The following is a 19,590-nucleotide window of genomic DNA, read 5'->3' as shown; positions in this document are numbered from 1 at the left end:
AATAGGGTCCAAAGGCACTTCCCCACTAACTTGTATGATCTCCAGAGGTCTGAAGATCTCTGGCAGGATATGGCAGGCTAAGACCATATCCATATGCTCTGTGTTCACTGTGGCTTCACACTACCAAAGACCTCCTGGGTTATAACTGAATTGTGATAATTCCAGGTGTTCTTATCTCTTCTCAAAAATTTCTATTGGGATGGAGGAAGAATTTTGTGTATGGGTTCACCTGTGTTTTCCCAGACCAGTCTTCATTTTCCTACTTCAGCCCAGACCATGGGACTGTAAACACTCTAGGAAGGCAAGGAAGCAGTGTGACAGCTGGTTTGACAGCTAAACCCATGTTCCATGGAGGAAGAGTAAGGGCATGCATCCAGAAGCATTCTTTTAATACACAGATCTGAGGTCAGGCCAGAATCTTTATTCGAAGTAGCTGCTACCCTCATTAGCAAGATTGTTGGCTCAAACTCTAATTTGACTATTTTACGAAACAATCTTTTCAGAGAGAAATTTGAGCCTATAGATTACTCTAGTTCTCTATACGCACAAAATTCGGGTAATTTGAGCCCGTAAACAGAAAAGCATCATACCTGGGATTTGTTATGCATATTCGAATATTTTTCCCCCTGTATAAAATCTTATAGCAAAGCGTTTTCCTGACATTTGTAAAAGAAGATATTGCAAAGGAAATTCTTGTTTTGGTAGATTTTTCCCCTGACATATGGCTCATATCTCTCGAAAAATGACACTAGAAAGATACCACCTACTCATGAAGGAGTCTAGAGAGAAGGTGGTGCCAATCAAACAACAGCAGCTGATTCCAGTCATCACAGCAAGCACCCCAAGAACCAATGTAATTACCTGTCTCCATTTTACCATCCTGTGCTGCAGGCCCATCAGGAATTACACTCTTCACTTGTAGAAACTCATCTGGCTCATCCCCACCAATGATGGTAAATCCAAAGCCCATGTTGCTCTTCTTGAGAGTTGTGCTGAGGAAAGTCCCTTTCAGTTGTGATGCATCACGGGTGAAGAGTGGTTTTTCTACATCAGTCAACACAAACAAGAAAGGAAAAAAGTTCTGGTCAAGTCATTCCAGAAAATGGGTACACAAGCAGCAGAAGCAGCAATAATAGGTGGTAGTGTGTAAAATTAAAGGAAATAAAATGTGCCAGAATTCCAAGGAAAAAAAATGTATTAGTGAGTTATTTTATATTAATACAAAGCTAATAACAATTTTTTAAAATCAATGGTAGATCAGTCATAGAGGCTTATACTCTCTTGTACTGGAAGCACATTTAGAGGTAGCTGTTGTGTTTCTAAAATAATTACGCAAAAATAAAAATGATATACAAGGTAATTTTGAACAACTCCTCAAATATCCCCAGCCTATAAATTCAGTTTTGGAAAGAAAATTATTCAGTCTATAATTTTCCCTCCCACCTGCAATGAGGAAAAATGTCTTGCATATTTTATAATCATGGTTCAAAGACAAAAAAATAAAAATAAATTCTAGATAATCTTTTTTTTCACCCTACACAAATGAGATTTCAGCTTCTAACAAATGACATTTAGGATTGGTGCAACAGTTCAGTGACCTTTACATCCACTTTTAATGTGCTTCAATGTGAAGTGTGAAATTACTAACAGGCAAGAATAGTCCTCACCTGGCTTCCAGTGCCTCTCTTCTGTGCTTTATTTTGTGAGAAAAGGTATGAAAAAGGTGAAAAGGTTTGTGACTTAACTTATCTCACTACTTTACAACAGTGCAGCTTGGCTAACAAGCAGCACGTGGACATACCATACAGCCTGTACATTCCAGCATAGTCCCGCCGACACTGAGACAAGTCATTCACACTGAGAGACCTCTGAAGAGCAGGGCGCAGGTGAACATGTTTTGGCCTAGGTAATGTTGATGAGGAGCTTTCTACTGTTACAAAGGAGAACAAGCCTCATTCTTTGGCTATAACCTTATGTTAAAACTTACTTGTCTCTACCAATATTGATTGTTGCTAATACAGTTCATTCTAAGTACATTAATTTTCACATTACCAAGAGGCTGTATTCTTGTAAACACCTACAGCATAGTGCTCAAGGCTTTTAATTTAATTGACATTTGCTAGATGAGGTAGTTTACAAACATAGCTAACACCAATTAATGGTAATTCAGAAAAAGTACAATTAATTATTTCAGTGTTGCCAACCCCAGGTGTTCAAAATCAAGTCAGATCCAAAAAAAAATGATAATTAATGGCATTATTTAGAAATTAATTTGGGGTTCTTTTCTACTTTATGGTTTCTGAGCTCTTAAGATGTAATCAGGTCACGTTTTCTACCTTTTTCTGCAACCATGACAGCTAGGATTTTTTTTCCCCCCTTTTTCTTTATTTTTACCTTAAAATAAGAAAAAAGAAAAGATTCTCACAGGTCCAAGATCTGAGACTTTAAGGGAGCAAAACACCACAAATGTCATGAGACTTGGTATAAAATCATGAGAGTTGGCAACACTATTTTTTTAAATCAGTCTATGTTAGAATTATTGTCACAATTATGAAAGAATGGTTTTAATCTTAAATATGATATGCTGACAGGGTACAGTACCTCGGAAACTTTGGGCCTGCATAGGCTTAGTTCCAAGTTCTGCGTTGGGCATGTTATGTTGCTGTAGCTTCCTTTTTGCTTCTAGGACAGGATTTTCAAATTGCGTTCTTCTATTTATGTGGCTGGAAAAAATTTGGTTTTAATTAATAATTGGGTCCATTTTGTGAAGAATGACCTTTTTATACAGTGGGATCATCATCACATGGCTTACTTGTGTGTCACTAGATTGTATGACCCTTACTCGTACGTAAATGAGACTGCATGTAATTGAGGGCTTACCAGGGAAAGTGAGAGTCACACAAGCTAGCACGTAGAGAATCCCCGTTGGGAAATTCCCTGCCTCTTTGGCATGCTGAACTCCGGTACAGGAAATGGTTTTAATCTACGTGGCTCTGTTCTATGCTAGCAACAGTTTCTCAATTCTTCACTACAAGCAACATTCTATGCATGATTAAAACAGAGAAAACAGACAAGTATATGTATAGTGTTGTGGATAAGCTTCAAGCAAAATTCATTGTTTATAGTGAAAAGCAAAACCTAACCAAAAAGTGATTTTTCTTTGGTCGCTGATTAACAAAGTAATGAATCTATTGTGTGCTGGGTTCCCATAACAAAAGGAATGATTATACCAGAGATGGTATTTTAATTATACAATGTATTTCTGTTAAATTTAACAGAAAAATGGGGAAAGTGTAGAAAATAAATCACAAATATAAGGGCATTAAAATAGGGGACAAATCATTGCCATGCCACATATGTCAATATGTAAAACTTCCTATGCCATACTGGCATGTGTTCTTTATTCCTATAACTTTATTTTGTACAGTGTATATTTTTTGTACAAAACTTCTTTTCCTACACAATGTTGCAGAGGTGGCTGTCAAGAGAATACATTTTTACTGACTAGTGGATAATCCTATAGGAAATGGAACATATCCCATGATATGTTTCATTCTTCTCCCACTAAAGGCAAAGGTATTAATTTCAAGGGATTTCAGTTCCTTGACATAGGTTAGAAAATGTGTTCCAACGGTTAGTAAATTACTGGAGAGAGAAAGGCAGAAAGAGAAAGAGAGAGAGAGAGTTATGCACAAAGGACTAGAGATTCATCCACTCAGTTCCTCTTTGTTCTGAGAGACCTGCTAGATTTTGAACTGCTTTGCAAATCTGGTCCTGACTATTGCAAATAGCCATTGAAATGGACACCGATCCCTCTTAAAAATCAGGGATACTAAAAAGTGCCAAACAGCTTTAATTTCCATTTAAATCATCTCTGTGCTACCCTACCTAAGCACTTCTCCAGATTATCATGATTATGGCCTATTCCAAGTTCATTGAAAGAACAGGCTAGAGGGAATATGACAGTATCTCATAACCCATACAGTGAAAGTAAGCTGTTTGCCACCCAAAGTTAATATCTAGCAAAAATTTCATTAATGTGACTAGGAACATTCATTTTAATACATCAAAGTGAAAGAAATTTGCTATCTACTTAACATCATCATACTCAGAAAGGGAGTTAATAATAGCTTTTTTTGTGCCTCCAAAAATGAACCAGGCATATCATTTTGTGGGGTTCTTGTCTATGCCAAATTGGTCATTTGAAAAAAATAAATAAATAGGAAATGCTTTTTCTAATTACAGCTTCAGTTGCAGTTAGATATTTAATGTTGCAGAAGTAGACCATTCCGTACTTTCCCATGGCTTTATCACCTTAAAGGAAGATTACTGTAAAGCTTGGGGCTCATAAGCTGGAAACAAAAGGAGGAGAGAAAAATTCAGGATTGAAGGATATTGTTTTTCATCACCTTTGCACTACCAACATTTCTTTTTTGGTGACACAAAGTGAAAGCAAACAGACTTCTATGCCCGTTGTTGCACCAGAATGTGGTCACAACAAAAAGTAGTAATATGTGCTGCTTTATTGTGGTGGATGTCTATTTGCTTTATGGCAGGAAAGTGAGGGCACCCCAGAGCTGCCGGCATTCTTCAACTGCTCCAGGCAGGTGCTTTCAGGATTCAGTCCTGTTTGCCCTGGGCAATCCAGCATAGAATTGGACCCCCTCAAGCCTTGGAAGTGTCTGCCTGGCTTTCCCTGCTTCCAGGGACTTGCCTTGGGCAATCTCTGGGGCAGGTCTCTAGAAGTGGGGAAAGGCAGAGTCCCCTGTTTCCAGACATGCCAAGGGGGAGTAGGGAAGGAGGGTTGCCTGTTTCCAGAGAATGGCTGGGGGCACATTTCTTGGGAACCCTGACTTGCCCTCTTTCTAGACACACCCGGGAGACTACTAAGAGTGCACCTCTGGAAGTTGGGAACCCTGATTTTCCCCATTTTTAGAGATACACTTTGGAGACTGCCAGAGGTGTGTCTCTGGAAGTGGGGAACATGTTGTACGCTGTCCCAAAAGTTCAGTGGGCAGAACAACAGGTGATCTGTGTTTCACCCAAGGAAGTGTATTAGCTGTGCTATGACACATCCTGGCATAGCAGTTCTGCTTCATTTGGCAATATCTATTTCTAGCCTCAGGTGTACCAGTCCACTGTAGAAGAATTATAAACCATTGATGTGATACAGCTGTGAAAAAGGCAAATGCCATTTGTGGGTATATCAGGCAATGTATTTCTAGCAGAAATAGAGAAGTGTTTTGTCATTGTGCAAGGCACTGATGCATCATCTGGAATACTGTGCTTGATTCTGGTACCTTATGTTCAGAAAGGATTATTTCAGACTAGAACAAATGCAGAGGAGGGCCACTTAGGATGATTAAGGGAATGAAGAGTCTATTCTGAAAGATCAGACTAAAAAAATCTTGGCTTCCTTTAGCCCAGCAAAACAAAGTCCACAGGGAATATGATTGCTCTCTTTAAATACATCAGGGGGTAAACAGCAAGGAGGGAGAAGAGCTATTTGAGCTAATGGACAACATTGGCACAAGAATAAATAGCTATGAATCGACCATGAAAAAAATTCAGGCAGAAAATGAAAAACTTTCCTGTCTTGAGCAGAGGGTTGGACTAGATGATTTCCTGAGAGCACTTCCAACCCTGCTATTCTATGATTTTAACCATCAGACAGATTAGATTCTGGAACTGTGCTATTAGGTGTAGTGGGAGCCAAAAACCCTAATAAATTTTAAGATGGATCTTGAAACATTTATGAAGTGTATCATATGACTTTCTTTGCTGCAATAGCAGGGGACTACATTCAGTGACCCAGGAGGGTCATTTACCAATCTATATATGGTTATGCCTTAAACTAGGGGTAGGCAAAATGGTGGATCTGGCTGGTGGCTGGACTCCATTTCCCAGCAGCCCCTGCCCACATCACTGTGGGCAATTTCCATGGAGACCCCAGGACCAGTGACAGTGTGGGGCCAGGGTTTCCATGGAGATAAGCCCCAGCCGCGCTGTTAGGGCGTGCAGCTGGGCAGAGTTGCTCCAGGGCTGCTCTTAAGTGAGCATCTTGCAGCAATAACAGCATGACCTGGAGCCAGGGCAGAGCCATGATCTGCTGCCTACCCAGGGTGTGTGGGCAGCAAATCATGGCTCTGCCCCAGCTCCAGACCGCAGTGTCACTGCTGCAGGATCCTGGCCCTGGAGCAGCTCCCTGTCCTGCCACGCACCCTACCAGCGCTGCTGGGGCTGGTCTCCGTGGAAACCCAGGTGCTGGTCCTGCTCTGTTACAGCTCCACCGCTCCTGGGGTCTCCCTGGAAACTGGACCACAGTGAGGTGGGCAGGGGCTGCTGGGAAATGGAATCCACCATGGGCCCAATCCGGCCTGTGAGCCAGGCTTTGCCTGCCCCTATCTTAAACTATGAGAAATTTTAGCTACTTAAGAATGAACCAGATTAAATCACCTCAGTAGGTGGGAACTAAACTAAACTAAATTGGATTGGTGCCAGAATCCTAAAAACTCATGATGTGCCTCCTTCCAGTATAGGCCCCCAGTTTGACATTCAATGTCATACTCAGGTTACTGCACATGATCAAAATGGACCCAAAGCAGCCACTTGTAAGCTTCAGTCTTGCCTCATCTACTTTACGATTCAGATTGCTCTCTCAAAGGCCCCAGTTAATCATGTCTTAAGCTGTGACCACAATTAATGGTGTGATAAAACAAGGAATAACGCAATAACTTCATGGCTTGTTCCTATCACGTTGGTAGTTGAATGTATGGTTGCCTGTGGCTGGGAGCTCTGTCACCTGATGGGGTTCACAGTCACGGAGGTGTCCCATGTGCTCCCATGGCTGCGAGTCCCATCAGCTGAAAGGGCTTGTAGCTGTTGCACTCCTGCAGCTGGGAGGTCTGTCAGCTGATGGGGCTCACAGATGTGGGGTACCCCTGTGGCTCCAAGTCCTCTCAGCTGCAGGATTTTGCTACCCCCTATCTTGTTATCACAAGCCCAGGCTCCCCCTGCACTGGCAATAAGGTGCAATGGGATCTGATGCTGGATTCCACAATTGTGCCTCTTGCCATGCATGTGTGGCATGGAAGGAGGCACGATTGTGTGGATCATGCATCAAATTCTATTACACCTTTAGCTGAATGTCTGGCCGAGGCCAAGGTGCACAAACTCCACATAACAGTGGGGAGGGGCTTCAATAAAAGTAATGAATAAGAGCACAGAATTCAGCTCCGAAGCTGTAGTGGTGGAGCCCACATGTGGTGCAATAAAGCTAGTAATTTGTTCAGGAGACTAGTATTGAAACTAGATCTCTCAATTCTCATGAAATTGCCTTAACCATGATGCTAGAATAGACAAGATGAGGGTACTTACCACTTTTTCTACTGAAGCTGGGCCAAGAGTGCCAAGTCAATGGGACAGAAAGACAACAAAAAAGGGATCATGACTCTTTAGCCTAGTGATTTGGACTTTGCCCTGGCAGAGTGTAGTACTGGGGTCTAGTCTTTGTTACTATGCTTACTTCTGTATCTTAAATGATGACCGTCTAATGTCAAATGAACAGGGCTAGGGAGGCAGAGACAAGAACCTAGGACTTATCTTCCCATAACCATCAGATTATAGAGACAGGCTCTCAGTTGCTCACTCCAAGGACCGTTATGCATTTTAGTTTTGAGAGTCATTGATTAAATAACAGAAATAACTCTGCCATTTTAGGTTACTCTTTTCTGAAGGAGTGCCCTAATCAGTAGCACACAAAGGGCATTTTTACACATAAAAGTGCCGCAGCACCAGGCGCTTTGAAAAGTGCCCAGCGCTTCAGTGCTTGCAGTTGTATAAACAGCAAAATGTATGTCAGCGTTAAGAAAATGGTGGTGGCGCACTTTTGAACTAAAATATATCAGAGGTGCTTTAATCCAAAAGCACACCACTGCCATTTTCTGTGCACCGATGATGCATTTCACTGCTTATACAACTGCACACGGCACAGCGCAGTTTGCCTCATCTTGCATGTGGAGAAAATTCAATTAATCATGTCTGCTCAGACATGGGGGAACTCTGGCGCATTGCGGGACAGAAAAGTATGTGTATAAATGCCCAGAGACAGGCTTCCTTTTTCATAGATTTCATAGACGTTAGGGCAGGAAGGCACCTTGCAATATCATTGGGTCCAGCCCCCTGACTAAAGGGCAGGAAATCAGTTGGGGTCAGATGACCCTAGCAAGGTAAGCATCCAGGCATGTCTTGAACTGTCTCTTCTTCTGACACCATGATTTTTGCATTCTTTTCTACCCAGTGACCCAGCTTCAACAGGGGGAATGAACTGTTTAACCCTCATGTTTAAGATACTTTTCTGAGAAAGAGATTTGCATTTAAAAACCCCTGAGGGTGGCTTAGAACCCAGGTCTTCCATATACTAGGTGAATATTCTAACCACTAGACTATCGGGCAAAACCTAGACATTATCGTGACCATGAACTGAGAATAGTTTGTCTTCAGAAATATAGTAATAGTTCTTCCAAAAGCAACTTTGAAATGAACAGGGATATCTAATAGATAGTTGGAGAGAGATGGGAGTGCAGACAGACCCTTGTATTTGAAGCACATCCCATAGCCACCTCTCTGAATTGACCTTGGAACACCTATCACTCCCCATTCTATTAACAGAGTGCTTATATATGTAAAACAGTTGTTCTTAGGCATTTCCACAATTTCTCCATCGACTCTATTAAATGAATCTCTCTCCTGGAGCAGGTACTGAAAAGTTAGTTGGGGCAGCACCTTAGATTAGGTACATAGTGATACAATTTGAATTGCCCAATGGGTCTGTGGTTCATTAAATGGCATTTCCCAAGTAAAGATCATCACACCTGAACTCCATAATCTGTACTGGCTGTCATCAAATTTCCAAGTGAAGTTTAAAGTGAGATTTAATCTCTAGAGGCATTTCTCTATGTGATATTAAGGCAGAGAAATAGGTAAAGGTATCTGGGCTGGGTTAAAAGACTATGATTCTCAGTACAAGTTCCTTGACTTTGGAGCTAATTTTTGATAAGGCAGAGTCAGGATCTAGACATCTTTAGGACAAACTGCAATATCTTTTTGTCACAGGTTATATTTTAAGCTCTGCCCCGGCATGTGCTTTGACCTTGCACCTCCTTTGTCCATATTTTCTGTTCTGTCTTTTTGAGGAAGCATCTGTCTCTTACTATATGTTTGTAAATAACTTGGCATAAAAGGAATATCGGTGGGGACCTCTAGATGCTTCTGAGCTATAAATATTTAACACCACTATTATTTTAATATTAATTATTTAACAGTTATTCCCAGGTTATTTTAAAAAAGGATCCAAAGAGGGAATGTTTTCTGATGACTTTACAGAGATGAGAATGTAGGCAAGCACTTTTTAAAATGTTGATAAATAATGTTATTGAAAACTTGGGGTGAGATTCAAAGGCATATGGTTGTTTGTCTAAAATGGGACTGAAGTGAAGGCCTAACCCTCCTGGGTACCTGAGGTCTCCTAGGAGCCTTCGTTTCACCAGAAAACCTACCCAGGTGCCTGAAGTTTAACTATTGTGCATGCCCAAAGGTGCTGCCATCTTCACTGAGTTGGTCATTTTGGTGCATCTTTCTAACCCAAGGCCATTTGAAATTCATAAATTAGGCCTCTCTGTCGAGATCCAGTCTAGTAGGTGTTTGTAAAGTTCTCTTCTGGAGCTGAGCAGCTAATATTTAGATATGGGAATGCTCAGCATCCTTGTGCCAAGTCTCTGTGAATCTTACCCTTGGTCCAGAAAGAGCCAGGGAAAAGACAATGATGCAGAAAATAGATTATTTTAAGAAATGGTTTCTGTTTGATTTATATCCCACACTATAAAATACCATTCAAACCACATAAGGATACTATCTGTATATACATTGGTTTTGGAGGTGCACACACTTAATACAACAATTCTGGAAATGGCATTAATGTTAATGCTAAAAGGAACATAAAACTGTCACATGGTGTTTTCACCTCTTTAAAGAAAACTATGTGTATATCGGTCTATAATGTATAACACTCCACTTGGGGGCAATTAAAAACTAAGGGCCCAATCTAAAACACATCACTGTAAAAAGTTTTTACTTAAACAAGGAGTGTCCTTTACAATTTATCTTCTCAATAAGTGTTGCAGGATTAGGCCCCAACACTTTTCATGTTGGTTGTGACTACAGCATTTGTACCTTTGGCAAAAAAAAAAGGATAATTCTGTCTCTAAGTGAATGACTCATGGGCTACATACTGCAGTCAAACAGGAATTTCTGTGTTCCTTTTACTCACATTCTGTGTCATCCTAAATGCCACACAACCTGCATGGCTTGGTCAGGAAAAATATTAGTGATGATGTTAGTATGGCCGTCAGCTGATGAGTATACTCAACATAGTCTGATTATAACAAATGTGGCCTCAATTGATATTGCATTTTTCTTAAAAAGATACACAGTGTATCTAGCCACTTAAGTGGTAGATGAAACGGGTATTAATGCAGCAATTTGAGATTCAGGCCCTTGGCATATGTTACACTTAAGACATGATTAACCAGCTAATCACATTTTACGTTGTTTTTCAGCCACTTGTTAATGCAATTAATGGTGTGATAAACCAAGGAATAAGACACAAAATTATTACACAAAAATTTTGTAATGATGTTGTAGCTAGTTCCTATTAACTGGACGTGTGGACAGGCTGGGGTTCCCAGCTGCAGGGTGCGCCCCTGTGGCTAAGAGCCTGGATCAGCTACGAGCTGCCAGCCCCAGAGTACAGTGTGTGCCCCTGTGGCTGGGAGCCCCATCAGCTGATGGGGGGCTCAGCCATGGGAGCTGGTACTTGCCAAAGCAGGGGGAGCCCAGGATTATGAGTTCCCCTGCACCAGCAATACTGTGTGATGAAATCTGATGTTGGATCCCACATTCATGCCTCTTGCCATGCATGTGTGGCATAGCAGGAAGCACAGTTGTGGGGATCCTGCATCAGACCCCATTGCACTTGAACATTTGCCTCAGAGAGTCAAGTAAGGACTTGGGCAGACTTTAGGTGACTAAATACAAAATTTTAACCTTAAAAGGGCCCCATCTTTTTGGTCACTTAAGTCTAGAAGTGCCCAAACTAAATCAACATCTATCTGTTTGATTTGAAAGGTTGCAAATATGTTGTGTTTAACATAGTGCTACAAATTCAAAGATGGCTGACCACTGCTCAGTGTTAGACCTCAGTGTTTATCCCTGCAAATGTGCTCCTTAATTTTAGTCAGACGGATTTCCTAATGAGCAAGTCAGCCGTTCTTTCATTTGACAGTTTAAAGTTCTTCCTATAAAGTGGGACTGGATTTGAACAAGTAAAAGTTCATAACCCAAAAATCATGATTTATCCACATTTATGACATAATTAAGAGCTTTTATTGTAATGTGATTTTGTCTAGTTAAAAATGAAGTAACCTATTAAACATTTGTAATAAAGGGGGGGTATAACATTGTCACTTTTTATAATGAAAAGTGGAGAGCAATTTTCACTTCAAACTTCCTGAGCTTAGACAGCAAATTAAAATACAGCTTCTTATACTAACTACAAAAGCCTTTATAAACCTAGTAGCTGCACTTTTAATGCCAGTCTGTGAACATCCAGTCCACTCTTTTAGATCTGTTAGCTTTACTTTTACAGTAGGCACAGTACATCTGTGCACTTACCTTGTCTGTGGTGGGATGAGTGAATTTTGGCAACAACAACCTACAAACCTGTCATTGCATTGCAATGTTTGGGGCCAGGATCCTGTGATTATCAACCTGAGGGTGGGCTTAAAATGGAGATAAATGATTGCTCTTTTTATTGGCTAGGGAATGAAACTACACATGCTTTACTAATGCCAGAATGCTTTAGGCAGTGTTTAGCGCAAAGGATTGTCTTAGCTAGAGCCTAATATGCTGAAATTGCACAACACCTGTTAGCATCTAAAATACACTAAAGCCACTCGTGCAGAAGATCATTGCTTATTATCAGCAGCTGCATAACTGGAGTATTAAGGGGAATAGACTACATGAAGCTGCTGTATGAGCCCCAAACCTTCTTACTGAAAGAAGGTAAGAATAAGGGGTGGGGGAGGTAATTTTATGGTATTATTGATGATATGCAGGTCTTCAAAAATACACTCACCTGTTTGCTTGAGGTAAGTAGGAATTTGGACTGATTGAATCAGATGACTTAGACCAAGGAACAAAACAGATGGAGCTGATGGCTCCTTCACCTGAGGGCAAAGGACAGTCTGGGAAAAAGATGCAACTGGTGCATGAAGAGAAAGAGAGAAATGGACTCAGCAGGACAATAGTCCTGCTACTTTTGCATTTTGAGGCTGGCTGAGGGAGTACAGCAGAGGGAACCAAGGAATGTCAGTCTTATATTGCTTAGGTAAGAGGAATCTGAAAGAATTCACTCCTAAACTCTCAAAAAGGACTCTTGGAGGCTAGGTCCATCTTCAGTATCTCTAGCTCCCTCCCTTGCCAGTCCAGGTTGATGCCAAACTGCCTAAAACTGGGAAATGAGTAGAGATAGGGAACCTCCAGAGTAAGCCTTCATTGCAAATTCTTGATATGCACTTGCAAAGCAGGATGGTACTAGAAAGTGATGTGATCAGCTGTAAAATACTGTATTTCATACCAGGTAATTGGGAGGGGGAGAAAAGGTGAAGCTGAGATCCAGGGTTGGGGCTTTGTGTTTAGGCCCATCTTCTGTCAAAACCTAGAATACACAGATCCACTGTTTGATATTCCTGTTGGACAGTGACCAGGGGTGAGTAACTCAAAGGTTTCTCAGCTTGGTGCTCCACTGCCATATACCTTGTGTAGTCATTGACATCAGTGCACAGAGAAGTTAAAATGCTGCCCTACTGATTAGGTTTCATATTACTGTAAGCTTTTATTACATAAATGTTGAAGACTATTCAAGTTTAAAGGCAATGAAGAGGCAGGTCCTGTTCTCATTTCATCTTTCTCTAGCTAAGTAGTTAATAAACTCTACCTATTATTTTGGGTATTAACCTTCTTTGTCCTTTGCACACAGTTGTGTTGGATGGAATGAGGAATACATCTCCCTCTTCTTTCAAACATGATACATGACAAATGAAACAAGCATTTTGTCATGAAAATAGAAATATTCATTTTCTTATTCTTAGTTGTTAGTTTAGTTTAGTTTTTAGGTACAAAATTAAATTGCCACAGGAGTTTAGACACATTTAACTCTTACATATGGTGAACCTCAGATGTATAGCAAACTAAAACTATTCAGAGGGGTATCTTTATAGAGGAAAAAGGCCCGAGCTTTGTTTTGCTGATGTCTAAAACTTGATAAACACAAAAATTAAACACATTTGGTCCAAGATGTGTAATTCTTTCACTTCTGTTAGGAGCTCCCACAAAGGGTTTGGAAATACTAGTATGAAATCAGAGTTTGAAGAGAAGGAATGACAGATTAAACAATCTGAGAGGCACTGAAAATATTTAGTCACTGTAACTATATTGGGGTCTGAAAATTCCTGGTAAGGTTTATTGTCAAATGGAAAAATAATTGTACCCATACCTTCCCAATTTAAGCACTGCACAGGATATTAATATCAGGTAATGAAATATTAAAAGCAAATTAAAATTGAACTTGGGAACTTACTCAACATAATAAGTGCCATAAATGAGATCATCAATTTTCCCCCAGCCATATGGAAGCTCTGAAAAACAAAGAGTTATCTTTCTCAGTAACTACAGTACAGAAAGCCAAGATTTCTCATAGTGAAAAAATAGATCTTTACTGCATGTTGGGTATGGCATCAGGATGGCAAAGTTAGATATAGTGATCAATACCAATGCCAGATTTTAGAGACATATCAAGGCAACTGTGAATAGTAGTGACTTGAAAATTGGCATGCAAACAGATTCCAGTCTCTGGAACAATACATTTTAGTTGAACTACTTTTTTATTGTTTGAACAGCTGTGCTAACCAGTAATTGTAGCATCTTACAATGATATCTTACATGATATCATTGCCCCACGGAAGTGATGGGCTTCTTTTTCTGAAGGTATGCACAGCATGTAGTTTTATTTGACTAAAGGGGAGCTGTCAAGATAAGAAACCCAGTCTTTTTAATATAGCTAACCCTTTCTCAGATAATTCTTTACATTGGTGCAAATGGGAAAGAGGCTCAGAAACTTAATCTTTATTTTTTTTAAATTATACCACTTAGTTTTTGCACTTGGATAATAGAAATGGAATGCTCAAGGGACCTCAAAAAGTCATTTAGGTTACCCAGTCTTTAAACACTCAATGACGGTGATTCTCTAGCTTCCCTTTTTCATTGCTTAGCCATCCTTATGCTTAGGCTAGATATTAGGAAAATTTTCCTAAATTTCTATATCTTCAAATTAAGCTAATTACCTCTTGTGCTACCCAAAATGGACATGGAAAACTTGATGCAACTTTCCTCTTCAAAGCAATTTTATATATTTGAAGGTTTATCATATCCCCCTTTAGTCTTCTCATTTTTAAATTAAGCAAACCCAGTTTACTTATTTCATAGATTTCATAGACATTAGGGCTGGAAGGGACCTCGGAAGATCATCGAGTCCAGCCCCCTGCCCAAAGGGCAGGAAGTCAGCTGGGGTCATAGGATCCCAGCAAGATAAGCATCCAGTTTCATCTTGAAGGTGTTCAATGAAGGCGCTTGAACCACCTCCGGTGGCAGGCTGTTCCAGACCTTGGGGGCTCGGACAGTAAAGAAGTTCTTCCTTATGTCCAGCCTGAAACGATCTTGAAGTCGTTTGTGACCATTTGACCTCGTCATCCCTTGGGGCGCTCTGGTGAACAAACGTTCCCCCAGATGCTGGTGGTCACCCCTGATTAACTTGTAGGTGGCCATCAGATCACCCCTGAGCCTGCGCTTTTTCAGGCTAAAGAGCCCCAGGGCTTTTAGCCTGTCATCGTAGGGTCTGCTTCCCTGACCTCTGATCATGCGCGTGGCTCTTCTCTGGACTCTCTCAAGCTTCTCCACATCCTTTTTGAATTGTGGAGCCCAAAACTGGATGCAGTACTCCAGCTGCGGCCTCACCAAGGCCGAGTACAAGGGGAAAATGATTTTCCAGCCTTTCCTCACAGTTTATTTTTTTGAAACTCTTAATCTGAGTTGATCTCCTCTGGATTCTCTCTGCCTCCCAGCACAAACTAAAAGAACAGCATTGCAATAACAAAAGTTAGAAATAAAGGACTGGATCCAAATTGGTCAACTAGGCTCCTAAATGGTAATTAGGCAGAATGTAGGTGCCTACATATTAAGGTGACAATTTAAGTTTTGAAAAGAGAGCTCAATCAATCCCTTCTTCAATAGCTGCAAAACTCATTAGGCAAGTATATTTATTCAATGCCCACCTTGTTGTCTGACAATAATTCTCTCTGGGCACATCTACAAGAGATGCTTAATGTGCAGTAGACCAATTCTACTGTGCGTTAGTGTGTCATGGCAAAAGCCATGCTGATGCGCTAATGCACAGTAGAATTAACCTACTGTACATTAAGCATCATGAAAAGACTGCACCTTCACTACTGTGCATTTATGTAATACCTCATATATTACAGGTACTGAACTTAATGCACAGAAGCAAAGGCGCCTTAATGAACATATCAATGTACGTTCTGGATTTCTAGATCCATTTCAAGCAGCTAGCACCTAATTTCTGCCTAAGATCCATTGTAATCCATGTCTATAGTTTGATAGTTTAAGAACCTCTCTCAAGAGGTGGGAAATATGAGTTTGAATTCCCTTAGACTGATTAGGACCCAGATCTACCGTATCTGGAATGTTCTAAAAATACAGGTTTGTTTCTACAAAAAGTGGGTATTGGCACTACCAATGTGCCAGCCTGAATGCTGCTGGCATGTTAGAGATCTGTATTCTGGATCCTGAGTAGAAGCACCTAAGCTCCAAGGTCCCAGTTCAGACTCACCCATGTACCCATGCACGTATTCCTATTAGCTAGTTCTAGGCACTTCCCTGCTCAGTACTTAGCTGCTCTTGATCGCCCTTCGGAGGATCTAGCCTTTTCCATTCACTATACAACAATTCTAGCCAATGGCCCAGTCAATTTGAAACTCCTTCCTGAATGACCTGGATGTGGTCCTAATAAGTGAGATACAAGGGAGGCAGTATTGGAGCTGGGGATGTAACTTTGCTTCCCGCAATTATGCAATTAATTTACAAAATTAAACATACACTGATCAAATGCATACATGGGGTATGTGTATAACAGATGTGTTCAATGGTCTGTGTGATACAGAAAGTTAGACATAATGATCTAAAAGTTCTTCCTTAAAAATCTATTAAATTTATGGTACATGTCTATATATATATGTATATGTACATGTTACACCTAATAAGCAACTAACACACATACTTTAATTGCATGATTATGAAGAATATAACCATATGGTTGTATACACACAGGTGCCAGCATACCCATGTATATACAGACAAACACAAATCTATTCTTACTTTTCAACGTTATCTGTGCTACCAACAGACCTTTCTTTTTTGTTTTAAAGGAGCCAGGTAGGTATAAATGGAATTGTGAGATAAATAAACACGGAGTGAAGAATCAGTGCCAAGCTGACATGAATTTTATATAGACTTCGACTCAAAAATCTATGGGTATTCAATTATTATTTCTATTGTGTGCAGAAAGTATTATTCATGTAATTAAAGGCTGCACACAAGGGGGTTTAACAATTTTCACAGACAAGCTTAAATCTAGAATGTCTTAATTCTGTACTGTTTAACTTTGCAAACTCTTTAACAGTTTTTTGGAACTAGTAAGCAGATTTAGATTAGACAGAGCTAACATGTCTGTCTCATATGAAATACGATAATTAACTGACTTAATATGAAATGTACCTGAATGATTGAAAGTTGGCTTTTTTGCTGTAAGAGTAGGGCTACACATACTTTGATATGCAGTATAAAAGCTAGGAGGTAAAAACAGCTTAGCTGATAAATAGTGAGCTTGAAAGAGCTACAAACTGACAGGACAAAAGAGCTTTAAACGTATTTTCTGTGAGTACTTCTCACAGGCACCCATGTGTAATAGCATACATTCATCATCCTGCTCTGACTGAACCTGCTCAGACTGCCATCTTGTTGTGTAGGCAATATTTCTACCAGCAAAGGCAGAGCTTTCCTGCATACTACCATGAGAACGAGTTTCTGCTTGACTGTTTCAGTAGCTACTATAAATGATGCAACTCTCCATTGAAGACTGATTGCTAAGATTTAAATGAGGGAAGGGACTTTCCAGGTGAATAACTTAAGGCTCAAAAGGCTGGTCTTATTTCTTAGATGTTCTTCTACTTATCAAATATCATGATCGTAGTTTTTTGGCCATGTACATACATTCAGTTTCTCTTCAGAGAGGTGCTGCTCTTCTAGGAGAAACCATGAGTGTACAGATGATCAGGATTTTTCTCCCAGAGTGAAAATGGCTGCTCCAAAAGAAAAATAACCTGGGAGCAACCAGGGTTAAATCACTCACAGGAGAGTTTCTCCTGTGAAAGCAATGTCTGTACAAGTTCTCTTCTGAGAGAAGCTACTGCATAGTCCTCCAGCATCCCAAGGTGCTTTGTTTCTACCTCCCCACAAGGAAAAAGTGTGTCACTTGGGCTGGACACTGCTGCCCCATCCAAGCAGGGAGCACACACCTCATATTGTGCTGCAGGAAGACACAGCCTGAGAGAGAACCAATCAGGGCTGTCCTATGTACTGCTGCAATCTGTCACCAGGCAGACTAAAGAATCCTACAAAGCAAATTGAGCTCAAAGATGCTCAATGTGCACAAAGGTCCCCTGACTGCACAGCATCAGCACTGCAAGCTCTCCGTTCTTCAAGGGCTCAGCATTCTAATGTCTGTTCAGGCATCTCCTAGTAAGTTTCTTTACCAGAAGAAGAAACCTGGGAAAATGTTTCCAGATTATTGGAATATGTATACATAGCCTTTATGACTGTGCTTCTTGTGGGGGTTTCTCTTCAAGTATCTGGCCAGATTTTTATAATGATTCATAAAAAGACTAACCCTAGAAATTTCTTTACAGGTTTTACAAGGTGTCCTTTGCATCCCAAGACAGGGCTTTGGGAATCTGATTCACGAAGCAGGGATTTTCAGATAGTAGAGAAGTACTTCATAAGCTTGTGCTGATCCTGTATACCAGGAGGAATTTCACTTCAATGGACATATGAATTGTAAAATTCATATTTACATTTTGCTATGGAGGGTTAGTACTTTGATTTTAGAAGGTTCTAAATACCTGGGACAAAACAGATACAAAGGATTTGTTTTAAAAACTTGGACAAAAACTTTATTTTCAATCTGTGATGTCGTCTGAATTCAGTTTAATTGGCTACTTCAAGTCTTTATATCTAATAATCATAAAATAATTCTTCTTAGAGAACATGTTAGATAGCTAGTAAATACATGGATAACCAATACTTTGAAAGTCATTTGAAACCTTCCAGCTGTGGAAAGTCTCAAAATTGCTTGAAATAAATGTTTTCTTGGAATTAGAAACATCTTATTTTCTCCTTAAACCTATACACTCTTATGATTATCTATAAGGAGTGCATATATATATTGTGTGTGATTTTACACATGAAACTCTGAAGTAATTTGATGAATTACAGTTTCCGTATCGATCAATGTTTTTCTAATGTAATGACTCATAATGGTATTTGTGAACTGGCTCAAATATTGAGAAATCAGACGGCAAAGTCCATTTTCTAGTGAAAAGTCTGTAAAATTACATGAATCAGGCATATTATGGTGAACCCATTTTATTTTTTTGAATGCATGGATTGAACCATTAATTATCTAACATCGCAGCATTGTCAAAGGTGTGGCAAAATGAATTTTAAAAATTACCTTTGCATACAATGACAACAGAGATAAACTCTAAATATAAGGATGCCTAATTTCATTTTTTTCAGTTTGAGCTGTAGCATATGAGCTATGTTTAATTAAAATTCTATACCAACCAGTAAAATAGAATTGCTAGAGCTCAAGTTCTGAGCTGTCAGCTGAAGTCTGCAAAATAAGGTTATCAGAGCACAGTTTACTATGGAACTGCTGTTAGAAGAATCTTCTGCTACGTTTGCTTTAAGTAGCCTTGTGATTATTTTTCCGGCCATTAAATAGTGGCATCTCTTCTGTTTTTCACCACAGAACTCAGCGATTACAGTAGAGTAATACTTTCATGTTTCACAAAATGAAACGCTAGAGAAATTGTCAAACTGTGGATGAGGATGTTATAGTTTCACTTCAGTTGATCCACTGGTCCTGATTGTCAGGGATGAGGAACTAGTGGAAAACATTAATAAATGGACATTATTATAAACAAAAGTGAAAGAAGCTACTATTTACAACAATAATTTGAGTTGGGAAGGGATTTTAATTTATGTCTTACTTTCAGGTTTTCTTTGGCAACACTGGGATTATTCCTGAACCAGGAGGAACTGTTTCAGGAATAGTTGTGA

The 19,590-nt window shown here is 39.9% G+C and overlaps 1 protein-coding gene across 1 annotated transcript in view; it reads right to left on the bottom strand.

The window, feature by feature from the left end:
* MAGI2 (membrane associated guanylate kinase, WW and PDZ domain containing 2) overlaps positions 1-19,590 on the bottom strand; it is an 880,265-nt gene that overhangs the window by 240,582 nt on the left and 620,093 nt on the right. The window contains exon 7 of the mRNA XM_025209602.1: positions 862-1,044. Within this exon, the coding sequence (XP_025065387.1) occupies positions 862-1,044 (183 nt within the window). The remainder of the gene's footprint in view (positions 1-861; positions 1,045-19,590) is intronic.

Source organism: Alligator sinensis, unplaced genomic scaffold (genome assembly GCF_000455745.1).
Source record: "Alligator sinensis unplaced genomic scaffold, ASM45574v1 scaffold670_1, whole genome shotgun sequence".
Taxonomy (NCBI): domain Eukaryota; kingdom Metazoa; phylum Chordata; order Crocodylia; family Alligatoridae; genus Alligator; species Alligator sinensis.
The sequence above is the reverse complement of the archived record's forward strand: the minus strand, read 5'-3'. Positions and strand labels throughout refer to the sequence as shown.